The 15,893-nt window shown below is 47.4% G+C and overlaps 1 protein-coding gene across 1 annotated transcript; it reads right to left on the bottom strand.

The window, feature by feature from the left end:
• Positions 1-226: 226 nt before the first annotated feature.
• Positions 227-2,984, bottom strand: LOC118691598 (histone-lysine N-methyltransferase SETMAR). Its single transcript, XM_036390880.2, has 2 exons — positions 2,907-2,984; positions 227-1,515 (listed from the first exon to the last, which is right to left on the bottom strand). The coding sequence occupies exons 1-2, from the start codon at positions 2,982-2,984 to the stop codon at positions 661-663; spliced, it is 933 nt and encodes a 310-aa protein (XP_036246773.1). The 3' UTR covers positions 227-660.
• Between the last annotated feature and the right edge of the window lie 12,909 nt (positions 2,985-15,893).

Below are 15,893 nucleotides of genomic sequence, written 5' to 3'. Positions count from 1 at the left end.
CAGCCTCGAGGCTGAGGTGATTAGAAAAGATGGGATGTGGTGCTCCTCAGGGACTGCTGTCCTGCACCACTTGAGCACAGCTCAACGGCAGTGAAACAGCCAGTCAGTCACAGCTGCTTTGGGCATGCAGCTGGGGAAGGGACACACCAAGTACTATAGCTACTCTTACATCAATAATTAGTAGTTACTATGCTTTGTGAAACAACAACAAAAAAATTACAGCAAGTAGTTTAAAACCAATAATTTATTGGATTTTAAGAACCTAATGCCTTTCTTGCAAGAATCATGGTTCATGGTGTTATTTTCTTGTGCCACTGTCAGTGACTCTCCTTGCTCACGTCCTGTCCATGTACAAGTGCCAAAGGTACAAATTCTTTCTGAAAGGTACAAACTGAGAGAGCTGCTTTAACATACAGCAAGCTGTCAGAGGAAAACCAGGCAAAAACACCAGGCCTGGCTTAGTCACTGATTTTGGAACATCTTGAAGCTCCAATAATCCCTTGTAGTATCCACCTTGAAAAGGTTTTTCCATAAAATTAGTTCTTGAAACCATGTCTCTTCCTGCTCCTCAAGCCCCATGTGCTTCCTTGTTGGGACACAATGAGTTTGATTTAACTGCTGGAGAAAACAGTATTTTTAGGTGTGTTTAAGGCTGAAAGGCTACAGAGAACTCGCTGGTGTGGAAAACAGGGAGCTGTCCCAAGGTAAGAAGGAAGCACACGTGCGGGAACCACAGTAGCAAGGTTTCCTCAGGCTGTTCTCTTCCTCCGGAGCTTTGCGTTCTCTGCTGGCTCCTGGGAAATTCCGGAATCTTCCAGAGTAATCATACGTGAGTTCCTCTCCAGCAGCAATATCAGCAGCTGCAAAAAGCGCCAGTTTGGGCACCATGGAGTCAACTCTGACGGGCACCATGAAGAGGTTGGGCTCACAGGAGTGGTTCAGGAACCTGCCCACGTTCCCGATGTGCGTGGGATCCACGAAGGTCTCCATGACCCGCCCGTCGTGCAGGTGCTCCCTCACTGCTATGATGTAGTTCGGCTCCTGCGGGCTCTGGGCCTGGATCCTCCTCCGAGCCTCGGCAAAGCCCAGCACCTCCCCGGCATACTCACACACGAAGCTGCCCTCAGGGATGGGCTGCAGGGCGCGCACGCCCCAGCCCTTGTGCCGCGTGCGGAACACCTGCAGCCGCAGCTGCAGCCGCAGCTGCAGCCCCCGCTGCACCAGGCGGTTCTGGCAGCCCTCCCCGCAGCAGCACAGGCTGTTGCACTCAAACACGGGCCTCGAGAAGGGCGGCTGCTGCTGCTGCTGCTGCTGCTGCTGCTGCTGCTGCTGCTGCTGCTGCTGCTGCTGCTGCTGCTCGGCCAGCAGGAGCCCCAGGCTGCTGTAGCTGTGCCCGCGGCTCAGGCAGGGGCACTCGGGAGCCGCGCAGGAGCGGCTGCGGCAGGAGCAGCCCGGGAAGGTCACCTCGGTGGGGTCCAGCTCTCCATCTGCTCCGGCCACGCTCTCGGGGCTGTACTGCAGAGAGAACAGCAGTCAGAGCCTTGCAGCACTGCTTGAAACCAGAATGGTAAACAAGTTTGTGTCTGTAAACAGCTGATCCCAGAACAAAAATCATGAACGCTTTGCTTTTCCGTAAGCTTCCAACTCAAACTTGTCTGAAATGTTTAAAATACAAATCCGATATTCCATATAGACCAAAAACCAACTGATTGCTCTTCTCAGGGAGATGGTAGAATCACCATCTGTGGATGTGTTCAGAAAAAGACTGGACATGGCACTTGGTGCTATGGTTTAGTTGAGGTGTTAGGGCACAGGTTGGACTCCATCTTAGAGGTCTGTTCCAACCTCATTATTCAGATTAGTGTCTGAATTTCTCAAAACAACCCCCTGGCCACAAGAAATGCTTAGCAGAAAAAAAATCAGCTCATTAGACCCTACTATGCACGATATTTATTTATGGATTATTTATTTGCAGAATTATCAAGGTATTCTTAAAGCAATTCTCCCTACACTTCAAAACGTTCAATAAGTTACTTCTAAGGTTAATCTATAGCTCTGCAAGCCACAGAATTTCAAATACACAATTATGTTGAAAATGAAGATACTTTCAATTTATCTGTCCAACTTGTTGTATTCACACTTCCTCCTAATTCCGGTAGAAAATCAGGTTCTCAAAATTCCACTGATGCCCCCAGCAGGTGAATGGCTATAGAACCACGGAGTGTTACGAAACAAAACCCGATACAAACTGCTACCTTTTGACACCAAGGTGTAAGGACAGCCAGAGGGTATTTCCACTCCCTCCTCAGCATTCAGCTTTATTTAGAAGCCTGGAGGATGTGCTATCACTAAATATTGCATTTCACAGCAGCTTGTACCTGGCAGTTCTGGGTGTTGTGAAAGATGACAGTGCATTTGCAAATTCCTTTTTTTGATAAGCATCAGCATCTCAGTCACTCGGCTTTACTCAAAACCAAGTTTCATGTTCCTCAACCACCATTTCGGTGAAATACGAGGACACCACGCAATTCAGGGAGATTTGGCTCTACGGGGATCACAGCTTAATTTTTCCTCAAGCCTTATTAGAAGCTTCAATCTGGTTTGTATAGACTCTCAAACACTACTCAAGCAAATTCCTAGGCATCCTGGAGTAACAGGACAAGCAGGAACAGAAACAGACTGAAAGACAGCAGATTTAGATGAGATATTAGGGATAAATCCTTCCCTGTGAGGATGGGGAGCCCCAGGCACAGGCTGCCCGGAGAAGCAGCGGCTGCCGGACCACCGGTGGCGTCCGAGGCCCGGCCGGAGGGGCCTGCAGAGGGAGGTGTCTCTGCAGTGGCAAGTGTCCCTCCAGAGGGAGGTGGCCCTGCCCCGCTCTCCTCCCCGGTGTCCCCACCCGGTACCTGGAAGGCCGGCGGGGCCTCCCCGGGCGGCCACAGCGCCACGGCCACGGCCTCGCTGCCGCCGCTCAGCTCCGCCATGCCCTCGCCCCGCCCCCGCCGCCAAAGCACCGCGCCCATTGGCTGCATGGGGGCGGTGCCACTCGCTGATTGGTCAGAAACGGTGATTGACAGCGCCAAGAGGAGGCGGTGCCGTGTTGCGCGGTCCCGTCCCCATCGGGGCGGGCACTGAGGGGGAGCCCCGGTTCCGGTCCCGCTCCCGTTCCACACCGGCCCGGTCCAGCCTCGGGCTCCCTCCCGCTCCTCTCCCGTTCCGCACCGGCCCGGTCCAGCCTCGGTCCTGCCCCGCTCCTGTTCCACCCCAGCCCAGCCCCACCCTGACCCCACTCCCGTTCCACACCAGCCCGGTCCCACCCCGACCCCGCTCCGGTCCCGCCCCGCATCCCCGGCCCGGGGATGCAGCCGCCCTCGGCAGGGTACGGGGAAATGCCGCCGCACCCCCTCCGGTCCCTCCCTCCCTCCCTCCCTCCCTCCCCGGGGCCGCCCCTCCAAACCGCGCTGCGCTTCGTGCGACCTGTGCGAAGTGCTCAATGGTCAATATTAATGGCAAACCACGGAGTTGTGTCAATTCCTGTCAACCCCTTGTCATTTTGAAGGTGTTCAGGGTTTTTGGGGGTTTTTTTTGGGTTATTTTCTTTTTTTTTTTTCGACAAGTTACTGTGTCTGAAGAGCGGATGGGGCTCCGAGCCCCCGTGCAGGGCAGGCAGTGCTCCATGCTCCTGTCCTGGGGATGGGAACAGCCATGGCCACTGTCAAAAATGGGTCAGAAACTGTTTTTAAATAGTTAATAATTGTTGAGCGTGTACTGTTAATTAAAAGTTTGGTTGTTACATTGTAAAAGGGGTTAAAGGGTAGTTATAAGAAATTCGGTACTCGCTGTATTACACCTCAGCAAGGTGCACTGCCCAAGCGAAAGGAGCCAGCCTGGACAGAGCTGTAATGGCCAATCCAGCGCCTTAAAGCTTCGTGCAAATGAAGGATCCCAACAGAAACCAGTCCAGAGGGACAGAAAACAGGGGGAAAGGGGGCATTCGAGCCAGTGAACGGGTGCCACTCCACGTTGGACATCGGGGACATTGCTGCTCAAGGAAGGAAGATCCAGCTCCAGCACTGCAGCATCCTCAATGGGAATGGTCCTGCTCGACCCGTGGGCCCCCTAAGCTTTAGGCCTTCTTATAATAAATGCTGAAATCACTGTACCTCTGGGAGTGTGTTCCTGTTCTTTACATCTGGGGGCCATGGCTTTTGGCAGGACATAATCCAGCCAAATCAGTGTTCTGCATGATGGGAAACACAAACCCATGGAAACAAGTTGTGACTTGGGATCACACACTGGTTTGGGTTGGAGGGACCCTAAATCCCATCCAGTGGCACCCCTGCCATGGCAGGGACACCTCCCACTGTCCCAGGCTGCTCCAGCCCCAGTGTCCAGCCTGGCCTTGGGCACTGCCAGGGATGCAGGGGCAGCCCCAGCTGCTCTGGGCACCTGTGCCAGGGCCTTCTCTCCTCACAACCAAGAATTTATTCCCAATCTCTCATCTAAACCTGGCTCAGGGAAGTCCTGCCTGTGCAATGTATGACATTCTTCTAAAGCATCTCACACCGTCTCTTTGGGAGCTGGAAACCGCCCCATGTCTTGGGAAAACAAAGCCAGGTGTGCTCCCCTGCTGGGGGAATCCTATAGCTTTTGTATTTAGCTCAGGTGTTTTGCATTTGAGGTTGACGAAGCTGAGGCTGTTAAATCATTTCACCTGTAGCTGATAAATCATTTCACCTGCAGCTGAAGCTGTTAAATCATTTCACCTGCACGAGCCAGGTGTTTCCATTTGAAACTTAATTAGCACACCTACAAATAAGCCCCTGCCGCAGAGCTGGCAGTTAAAAGTTTCTGGAGTGTGCCATGTGCTCCTGCAGGAGGGTGCTACTTGTGGCTGCTGTTCCCTGGGATGGTTTCTGACCTGGCTTTTCTGGTCCCTCTCTCCGCAACATTCAAGTAGAAAGTTATTGCTTCTTTTGTTTCCTTCATCCTGTCTGGAAAAATGGGCTGAGCAGCAGCAGGGGAGTTGCTGGTGAGTTTGAAATTTGTGTTTGTGGGGGATAATAAATACAGGGTAGAGAGCTGATATAAAGGTAATGAAATTGTTGTTTGTTGGATAATTGAAAGGGTTGTTTTTGCACTGGGGCTGTAAGAGGAGGGGAGGTACAAAAGAGGCACTTCTGGAGGTCTGTGCTGCTCCATGTCTGGCATATCTAATTTGGGGGACGACCTTAATCAGTTTAAAGTTGTGCTGTGTGTGCTTTATTATTGAGTTCACATGGTGGAAAGGTCTAAGTACAGCCTGTGGTCCTGGGTTTGTCCACCACAGCTGCTCATGGTGCCTTCAAGCTCCCCCTGCCCTCCTTGGGGTGGCTGCTCTCACCCTGGGACTGTGGGGAGGGCAGATCAGCTTTAGGAGAGGGGCTGAAATGCTGAGTGGTTGGTGATGCTAAAGTGTGCTTCAGTTTGGGGCTTTCTGTTAGTACCAAGCTGACCTTTAGATCAAGACACTGATTTGGCTGCTGATCCCTAGTGCCAGATGGAATTCCCTACTGTTTTGAAATAACTGCACTAACAAGTCATTACTGCGTTGTAGAAACAGAAACAGGTTGCTTGTATGTGCAGGGGAGGGGTTTGGGAATCTGCAAAAGGTCATAAAAAATCCAGTGTTTTCCTCCTTTTTATCTCATTTAGTGCTCTGTTGTGTTGAACTATGACTGGGTTGAAGTGTTGGGAGGTCCAGGGTGGGTGGAAAATGGGTGGAAGCTCATTTTCATTTGTTATGGAAGCACAGCTTAAAATGGAGCTGGAAGAGTGAATTGGAGGTGAACTTTGTGATGCTCATCTGAGGCACCTGGGAATTTCTTTTGCAGTCTCTGGGATGAGACTGAAAATCCCTTTTGTTACTTTATATCTATTAAGGTGTTGAATTTCCCCCCTATATAAATAATACTTTTTTCTCATAAGTGATTTTTCCGATCCCTCTCTACAGTCTTTTGGATTTCTTAATATTCTTCTGAACATTGGCATTTGGGAGGTTTGCCCTGCCTGAACTGTGAGTTTGTCTTTATCTCACTCAGTGTTTTGGTGGCTGAGGTGGGGGAGCTCAGGGATGTGAACCTGTCCCTCGTCAGCTGCACTTCAGGGAGGTGTGCTCAGAAACCTCTGTACACCCCTGGCCTGGAGGAAACTGGATGTGAAACTTTCCTGTCTTTCTGCTAGGCAAAATGCCCAGGAATCAAAGATTCCAAAGTGGTGTGGTGGAAGCTAAACCACCCTGAGTGATGCACCTGGAATTCCACGTGTTTCTGGTGTCCCCATCAGTGCTCCTGGGGATCTGGTGCAGCCCTTTCTCCATCAGCTCAGCTGTGTCATCCTTGTGCTGATTTTGGCCCCAAATCCTGGTTTTAGGGCCCTCCCAGGGAGGGGTGACCAGGAGCCCTTTGCTCAGGAGCCTGTTTGGAGGCTCCCTTGGCTTCCTGCTTTCCTGTAGGGCCAATCTCTGAAAGAACGAGGTAAAGCAAAGGAATCGTGTTCAGGGCATGTGAATGCCACGGGGGGATCGTTCCCCAGCCCGGGCTCCTGCTGTGTGCTAATGAGCTGCTGAAACCCTCCCCAGGAAATGCAGGCTGCAGTGAGAGCTCTGGCCATGGTGAGTGTAAATCCTGGAAGCAGAAGTTGAAGATCAGTTTATTTAAGCGTGCCTTAGCTGCTCGAGAGGGCTGACCTTGGAAAATGCTGTGTTTGAATAATGCAGTTTATCAAAATATCTCCAAGTGCTTTTGCAGAGAGAGATGAACTTTGTTTCCTTCCTTGTTCAGATAAGAAAACTGACACAGGGCACATGGAAGAAATTCAGCAGTGGTTGAGCTCTTGGTTATCATAGGGCTCTGCATGTCATCCCTTCCCTTGTGCTGCTCTTGCAGCGTTGATTGGGTAATAGGAACCATAAATCTCTTTGCCAATACACTCACCAAGTCTTGACTTTGAGGTGAGTAGCAAAATTTTCACACTCAACACTGTCCCATCCTTGGATGTAAGCAGAACAAGTTAGAGCAATGAGAACAATTCAGCTCTCACCATGCAAATGGGTTCCTCATGAATAGTAATTTTGTGAAAATTAGTCTTGATGTAAATCAGGTGATTAAACTCACCCCTGTTTTGGCCTGGCAGCAGCAGGTGAGCCACTTACAAAGACAAGATGGACTCTTCATCTCCTGGCTAAAACTGTGCTGATGTTTGGCAGGGAATGTTTCCTGATATTTTTGTTAATAGAGAAAGTCACAGAACAGCCTTTCAGTTAAACAGACTTCTGTGTAACAGTATTTCTTCAAAAGAACCTCATTACCAAGTGAGACACAGAACTGCCTGCCAGACTGGCCAAATTCCCTCCCTTTGAAGTGCACATCAAATTCCTTCTGTGCTCCCCATCTGCCTTGTATGAACAAACCTCGTTTGACACCGGTGACCTCTGGCATTTCCCTCTGCCTGAGGGAGATGTATTTGCACAGCACTCAAATCTTTATGGGCTACATGTGTAATGGGCAGTGTTGGAGTGGATGTCTCAGGGATACAGCAGGCTCAGCAAACTCCTTGGCTTAGTGTGCTGCTGCTGGCCAGAGGCAGAGCTGCCCCTTCTGCCAGGGGAAATGGAGCTGAGACAGGATCCCTGTCGTGTTTGTGGGGTTCCCAGACGAAGGAAGGGATGATGAATCTGACTTCGTGATCTTGGAGGCTAATTTATTATTTTATGATACTATATTATATTAAAGAATGCTATACTAAACTATACTAAAGAACACAGAAAGGTTAAAAAGATAATAATGAAAACTCGTGACTCCTTCCGGAGTCCTGACACAGCTTGGTGCCAATTGGTCATTAAGTCAAAACAATTCACATGAAACCAATGGAACAATCACCAAACACGTTCCAAAGCAGCAAAACACAGGAGAAGCAAATCAGATCATTACTGTTTTCATTTTTCTCTGAGGCTTCTCAGGAGAAAAATCCCGGTGAAGGTTTTTTCAGAGAATGGAAACGCCACATCCTCTTAAAGTTTTAAACCTACTTTACCTTTCTCCTAATCCTATCCCACAAAAAAAGGTGATTGTATTAGTGATTAGCCAACACCAAACCCACCACATTCTTTAGTACATTAACAAAAAAAAAAATCTCAAAATTAAAAAAAAATCTTAAATTAGCAAACCAAAACCACTACAGTGTTTTCATCTCAATTGCCCCAAAGGACTGTATTGATTCAAGTTCTCTTCTCAGTGAATCTAGATGTTTCCTTTTCCCAGGTCTCATCTCTATCGCTTATAAAACAGGGCATAATGAAAATTTCTTATGATTTTTTTTTAAGCTTCCTTTTAAAAGTAAATAATTGAGTTTCCTGCTCTTGATTTCTCATCACTAGTGTGGCCTAGTGCCTGGAAATACTCTGATTGGAGTGGTTCTTGGTGGATTGGTGTCAGTTGTGAGTGTCTCATCTTGCTGGTTAAAATCTCTCAAGAACTGCTGGAATGCAAGTCCTGCAAATGCACAGGAGCCATGATGGAAAATTGTAATGCTCTGTGAACAAATGGAAGGTTGAGTGAGGAATAATCACATTTATCTCAAGTGAATGTTGGGTCAGGCTGGAACGAGTCCTTCTAGTTCTCATCACAGGTAGCATCTTGGTCTGAGCCTTTCCTTTCTTAAATGATTTAACAGTAATAAAAATGGGTTAGGGTTTGGGTTTTTTCCCCACAAGCAACATTTGCTTAGGATATTACAAATTTTTCACTGTGATGATTCTGTGCTGTTTATGCTTTCAAAAAGATTTCACGTTGCGTGTTTTTCCCATTTGCGTTGTTGAAAAAGATCTGTTTTGAGAATAAAAATGTTGCTGATCTTGTCTTGCTGCTTCATAACTGTACTCTGGCTTATATGAAATCCATAATTTTTCCTTGTTGGTAGGACAACAGAAAACATAAAAGTGAAACTAGAATAGGAATATAGATGAATGTTAACTGTGTGTGCTGTGGTTAAATAAATCACTTAATGATTACAGAATAATAATTCAGTGTGGCCTGCAGTCAGACAGGATGCTTCTAAGGGGGGAGGAGCTGTATGAAGAATGAATTATGTGTGTTTAATGTAGTATTTCACTGTGATAGTAAATCAATTCCTCTCATCAAATTACCCAAACAAATTTATGAGTGTGTATCCAGGGCAATTAATAAACCATCTTGCATAGGGCTGAGAGATGTAGTTTTGTGCTGTAACCTTTAAATGCAATTTATCTCAAAGGCATAATGCTTAAATGCTAAATGTTCCCTCTCAAAGAAAATTTAGGAAGGGGAAAAAAAAAGAAACAACAAAGTTAGCTTATGTAGGATTTCAGTTTTTTCAAAATTAATAGCTCTGAAAGGTAATTAATTTTGATGTAATCCCTCAATTTTTATCTTAATGCTCTATGCAACACTGGTTTTGGGTGGCTTTAAACTGACAGAGAGTAGGTTTAGATTCAATATTAGGTAGGAATTTGTGCTGGTGAGGGTCTGGCACAGGTGCCCAGAGCAGCTGTGGCTGCCCTGGATCCCTGGCAGTGCCCAAGGCCAGGCTGGACACTGGGGCTGGAGCACCTGGGACAGTGGGAGGTGTCCCTGCCATGGCAGGGCTGGGATGGGGTGGATGGAAACGTTCTGGGGTTCTGTGGGAACCTCTCAGTGCTGGGAGGGCTCCCAGGGCAGGGCAGGTGAGTAACTGGCAGGTGGCACAGGCACCTTTTATGGAAAATCCTTTCCTTAGGATTTTTTCCTCCTGAGAAGCTGAGAGGCCTCAGGAACAAAATTTAACCAATGGTTATCTGCTGCTGTGGAATGCAACAGGTGCATCTGGGATTGGGCTCGTGTGGTTGTTTCTAATTAATGGTCAATCACAGCCCAGCTGGCTCAGACTCTCTCTCACCAAAAGCCACAAGCCTTTGTTATCATTCTTGTTTTTTCTATTTTTAGCCAGCCTTCTGATGAAATATTTTCTTCTTTTAGTATAGTTTTAATGTCGTATATATCATAAAATAATAAACCAAGCCTTCTGAAACATGGAGTCAACATTCTCATCTCCTCCCTCCTGCTTGGACCTCTGTGAACACGGCCACAGGAGGGCTCCCAGTGCAGTGCAGATGGAAACTGGGAGGGCTCCCAGTGCAGTAACTGGGAGCCAGGGGCTCTCTGTGCCTCCAGGCATGTCAGGGCTCAGTCAGTGCCAGCACTCACAGCAGCTGCTCCTGAATGTACAAATCAAACCTAAAACCACCAGTGGGAGGGTCCAGGGATGTTTCTGGGCAGCCTCCAGGTGGGAAGTGAACTTTTTAGGAATATATTATCCCTGGGACGATTGCTCTGGCCTCCAGGGACGTGTCCTTTGCATCCAGCCCCCATCACCAGTGCTGAGCAGGCAGAGATGGAGTGAAGGCTGTTCCTGTTCGGAAAACACCTGGAGCTCTGTTTTTAGTGCAGCATTAGCTGGGTTTGAAGGGTGTTGCATAGCAAGGACTTGAGTTCCTCTCCCCATTACCAGAGTGAGAAGAGTGATAGAACTCCTGTAATGCAGACCTAGCAAATTAACCCTTTGTGCCAGTAGTCTTACTGATGATTCTGATGTGCTTTTTGTGTGTCCAAGGAGGTGATGAGCCCTGCAGGGAGGGCTGAGCAGCTGCTTGGCCAGGCAGCTGTGCTCCTGCTGTTGTGAGCTACTCAGCTCTGACCACATTACATGAAATGTGGACACAGTAAAAAGCAATCTTGCTTTCAGAGGATTGTTGGTGACCTTTAAATTAGGGCTGGGAGTCTCATCATGAAGTGCCAGGGCAGGAGACATGACTTACTCCCCTTTCCTTGGAACTGAAAGGTTATTTTCACTGAAATTACCACTTTTTACAGAAAGGTCAGATCCATATAGCTGCATCTCGAGAGCTAGGCAGTGACCTTGTTTATCTCCCAGTGTTTGCAACTTCATAATTCTGGGTGGTTTTTTACAGCTCTTCCTGTTGTCATCCTTTTATAACATTGCAGAGAGCCACGTTTGATGGGCTCAGTGTTGAAGTGCTGCAAATTGTTTCTGTTCACTCAGCTGGAATAATGGTAAATGGCCCTGGTGCCTGGCTTGGTGCTCTGTAGGAGCTGTTGTTTAACTGCTTCTGGCTGCTGTCCCCTAAAACCCCTGCTTGGAGCTGCTGCTTTAGGGGTGTTAACTCTGCTGGGCCTGCCAAGACTTTCTGTTGTGTATTTCAGTTGCTGACTTGCACACAGTTTCAGAAATCACAAATAAAATTTATATGAGTCCCCCAAGTGCCACTGGATTTCACAAGGACTAAATCCCTGAATTGTTTTAGGGGCTTGCTCTTAAATTAGATTTTACAGCTCTGTGCTGAATAAAGAATCTCTTTTCCAAAGGCTTGGCTAAGGCTTTTAGAAAGTAAAAAAACCCCAATTCCTTGCTATTTAGGTGATTTGTCACTTTAGATACTTGAAAGAACCAAGAACTTTGAGCCATGTTTTGCCCATAAGTCTGATTGTAATTTGATTCTCTTTTAATCAAGTGGGTAAAATCTTGAATTCAGAGGAGTGGTTATGTGCTGCTTATGTAAGCTGGCTTTAAAAATTACTCTTTTTTTGTACAAAAATTAAAAAAAAGGGGAGGGGAGAGGGCTAGTGGACTAGACTGTATTTAATTTCTCAGTTGTTTGTTTTTTTAAGTGTGCCTAACATTAAGTACAGGTATTGAGAGTCAGGAAAGTGAAGTGGATATTGACTCCTCGGCTGGACTTTGTCTGTTGTTTGGCTTGCAAGAGAAATATGTCTCTGTTTATAGCTCCAACGTCTTGTTCCTGTTAATTTCGTGTATAGTTGGGTGGTTTTCCAGCCATCTGCCAAGAGATGGCGATGCGAGGCTGCTCCATGTGCTGGGTGAGAGCGAGAGGGCAGCTCTGAGAGCCGGGAGCACCGGAGCCTTCCTCCCCGAGCTTCCTCCCGAGGCTCTCGGTGGCCTCTCCTAGAACAGAGCAACATTCACCAGTTCATGTCATACGAGCTGTGGCTTGAGAAAATAAGCAAAATTAAAACTTGTCTAAAATCTGCTTTGCAGTGCTCTGTCAGCTCTGGGAAGCTTCACTTCCCTCCTTACATTTCTCAACGTGTGCTTTGGCTGGGGTGGAGTTAATTTTGGGCTGGTTCCGTGCTGTGTTTCACTCAAGAGAAATCCAAAGGCAGCTCTGGGGCTGGCATCGTTTCCATCCCCTGACAGTAGTGGTGCAACTCTGATTTCTGCTGCAGGGAACGCTAAAAGGGATAATTCTTACCAAAAGCAAGTAATGGGCTAATTCCCCCAAATCAGCCCCCCTGTATTCCTGCTAGGTGCTGTAGGGTTCAGCCAGGCTGGCAGGGACAGGTAATGCCCCTCGTTTGTCAGAGTTACAAGGCAGCTGGTGTGCAAGCCCTTCTCCTGTTGGACAGCCCCAAATTCCAAGCACAGAGCTGTTAATGCTGGAAATGTTCCTTTTTGTCTGCCGAGTAACAGTGATCCCAGAGAAGGCGGCTGGGAGCTCGGAGGGGTCCGGCTGCTGCAGCGTTTCCCTGTGAACCAGGCCTGGCCTGGGGTCTGCAGGGCCTTTGCTCCCTCCTGGGCTGTGCCCGAGTCTGGCCCTGCTGGGACCTTCCCGCGCCTCTGAGGGCAGCTTGGCTCCTGCTGGCAGGCAGAGGCAGGCTCTAAATGTTGTAAATGTGGGATGTGAGTGGGGAGAGCAGCCCCTCAGCAATGAGAGCAGCCCCCGGCCCTGCCCTGCCCTGAGCCTCCCTGTCCCGCGGTCCTGTGGAATTCTCCTGGGCTGTGCTGGGGCTCTGGACGCTGCTGTGCTGCACTCACCTGCTGCTGCTGATGGGGAGAGGATTCCTTTTGTTAGTGTTCAAAATCACATAATCACATCAGCGATTATATGCGGTGCTTTTTATTCAAGAGCTCTGGGAATCGGGGTAGTTTCCACCCAAATCTGATTCCGACCATACATTCGAGGTGAACGTGTTTTATACTCTATCATTACGTAACTTAAATGTTAATAATTAAACTTATATTGTTCTATTGTATACACAGATTTCAGCTAAACATAGCCCCCCTTTAAAGTTCCAGCATTGTTTAGTAATTAAATATAATTATTATATAAGCATAAGAAGAATCATGAGAAACTATCACCACATCTAACAGCTATATCATTTATCATACTGCTTACGCAGGTGCAGTGATCTGAGAAAACACAAAGCCCAGTATTTTCAAAGACTATTTTTAACGTTTTCCAGGGCTCCACTATCACTTTCAGGGTGGAAATATGTTCTTAGTGTCCCTTTGCAAGCAAGTGTTAGTAGGGAAAACTCTTCAGTTGGTGGCCATTTGTTGCTGAAATCTGAGGCTGCTCGTGTGACACTGGCACTGGACTGAGTTCCCTCTGTTCACATGGGATGTTTATCACAGCACTATATCAGGGCAATTTTGTAATATTCAGTCTAAATTTTCTATGTCTCAATACAACCCAACACTGCTTGCTAATGTCTCCATTACTGGAGTAAATATTTTATACTCTTATTCCAATTTTATAGCTTTTTCTAATTTTAATTGAGTGAATGTGAGGTTTCTTACCTGTGCACATCTTTCTGTTTTTTCATTTCATCTTGGATTTAATAGGTCTGAAAGTTTTAATATACACTCCAGTCATTCTAAAGACATTCCTCGCTGGAGGAAAGAATAACCTGTGTAAAAAGTGAACAAAATTTATAACCATTTGAAAACTAAACCTGAACTTGTGTGTCCTTCCTGGTGTCTGTTCCAGAGCCAAGGCTGGAATCCTGCTCTCAGTGTCTCAGTGGGTTGGTGTCTCTGTTCAGCTCTAGTGCAGATGGTTGGCAGGAGCCCAAACGCTGGTTCTTGGCCAGCAGGACATGAAAGTGAGAAGCCAAACTCTGCTCAGAGTCCAGGGAGGCCTGGCCCTGATCTGTGTCACAGAGGCCAGCACAGCTTCAGTGTGCTGTGCTTTTACTTCAGAGCCACACGGGGAGGGTTTCAGCGAGCAGATGAGTGAAGGACAGGAAAGAGAGGGCCAGAGGACAAATGACTCATCAAAGATTCCCCAGCAGGATGTGGCAGAGGATTCAGGTCCTTGGAGTGCATCCTGATCTCCCTGCCAAGAGGCTCAGCTAGAGCAGAGCACCCAGAGCTGCTGCCCTGGCTCTCCTCCAGCAGGGCTCTCCTTTCCCTCTGTGCTCCAGCAGAGGCACTGGGAGAGCTTCCCCTGCCCCCAGCAGCCTTTGGGTTACACCTGGTGCTGTATTTGCTGGGAAATGTCCTGACTTCATGTTCTCAGAAGGCTAATTTATTACTTTATAATATTATATTGTATTAAAGAATATAGAAAGGATGCTTACAGAATGTTAAAAAGCTAATAATGAAAACTCATGACTCTTTCTAGAGTCTTGACACAGCTTGGCACCAATTGGCCAAAAAGTCAAAACAACTCACGCCAGAATCCAATGAAACAATCCCCAAACACATTCCACATGAGCACAACACAGGAGAAACAAATGAGATAAGAATTGTTTTCCTTTTCTCTGAGGCTTCTCAGCTTCCCAGGAGAAGAATCCTGGGCAAAGGGATTTTTCAGAGAATGTGAATGCTGCAGCCTGGTTTTACAGAGGAGCCAGCATCACCTCCAGCATTAAACACCTTTGTGATTTCTGTGCTGTTCTGGGTGTGTCAGAGCAAATATTCCCTAAATTCCTGTTCCTTGGGGATGATGGCCACGTGCTGTGGCAGACTGTGAGGGTGCTGTGCCTCATCCCCTGGAGCTGGGGCACAATGGGCACTCTGTGCTCCCACTCAGCCCAGACCCCGTGTGCTCAGCATTTGGGGTCTTCCCTGCCTGGATTATCTGCACATATGCCAGGGTGGCAGGCTCTGAGTGATTGCAGTGCAGGGGGGCAGAGGGACAAGAGCCTTTTGTTGGGGGTGTCTGGGCAGTGTTTGCTGCCAGGGATGGATTATTCTGTAGTGGCTGAGTTTTGTGCACGTGTCTGGACAACCCCTGGGGTTGCTCCTGAGTTTTCAGTTGATCCCTTCACAAACCTGTGCTCCTGGAGTTCTAATGAAGGAAGTTTATTATTGTTGCCATCACAAACTTAGTTTGAATATTGAGAAACTCTTAAGATTAAGGGGGGAAATTAATTCCTGATGATAAGAAAACTGAATGCAGTTGCCAAGGGGTTTTTGCCATCTGTCAGCATTGTGCCTACATATATATATAGAATATATGTGTGTGTATATATATATATATATCTCCAACCCCTCCAGTCATTTTGAAAATCACTTTATTTTATTCCCTTCCATTTTTTTTTCATGGAGTACTCTGTTCTGTACCCAGTTAAATCTCATGCTAAAATCTGATTTCTTTAAATTGCATATTGTATATTTATCCATTGCTTTATATTCCATACATGCTCAGAATATTTTTGGGTTTTTTTAGGGTCCATGCTCACTTCAGAACTTTTTCACCTCAGGCAGCAGTTAAGGGGTAAAGAAAAACCAATCCCTTGACCTAGTTATGGAACTAAAGCCTGCAAAGTGTCCACTGGTGGGGAGCCTCCTTGCTGGAACTGTGCATTTTGATTCCTGATTGCCTTTGTCTTTCCATCTGTTCATCTCATCTGCAGCTCCTGCTCTGTCTCTCACTGAAGCTGTGATTGCTGGTGTGTTTTATTGTGTGCCAGACTGTTGGGGACTGGCTGCTGACTTCTTTCTACTCTGCTGCTCTGCTTTTGTTCCCCTGGCTCAGATCTGCTGCTCTCAGTTCCTCTCTCTTGCTCTGACAG

This window comes from Molothrus ater, chromosome 11 (assembly GCF_012460135.2).
Source record: "Molothrus ater isolate BHLD 08-10-18 breed brown headed cowbird chromosome 11, BPBGC_Mater_1.1, whole genome shotgun sequence".
NCBI lineage: Eukaryota > Metazoa > Chordata > Aves > Passeriformes > Icteridae > Molothrus > Molothrus ater.
Note: the sequence above shows the minus strand (reverse complement) of the source record. Positions and strands in the feature narration are given on the sequence as shown.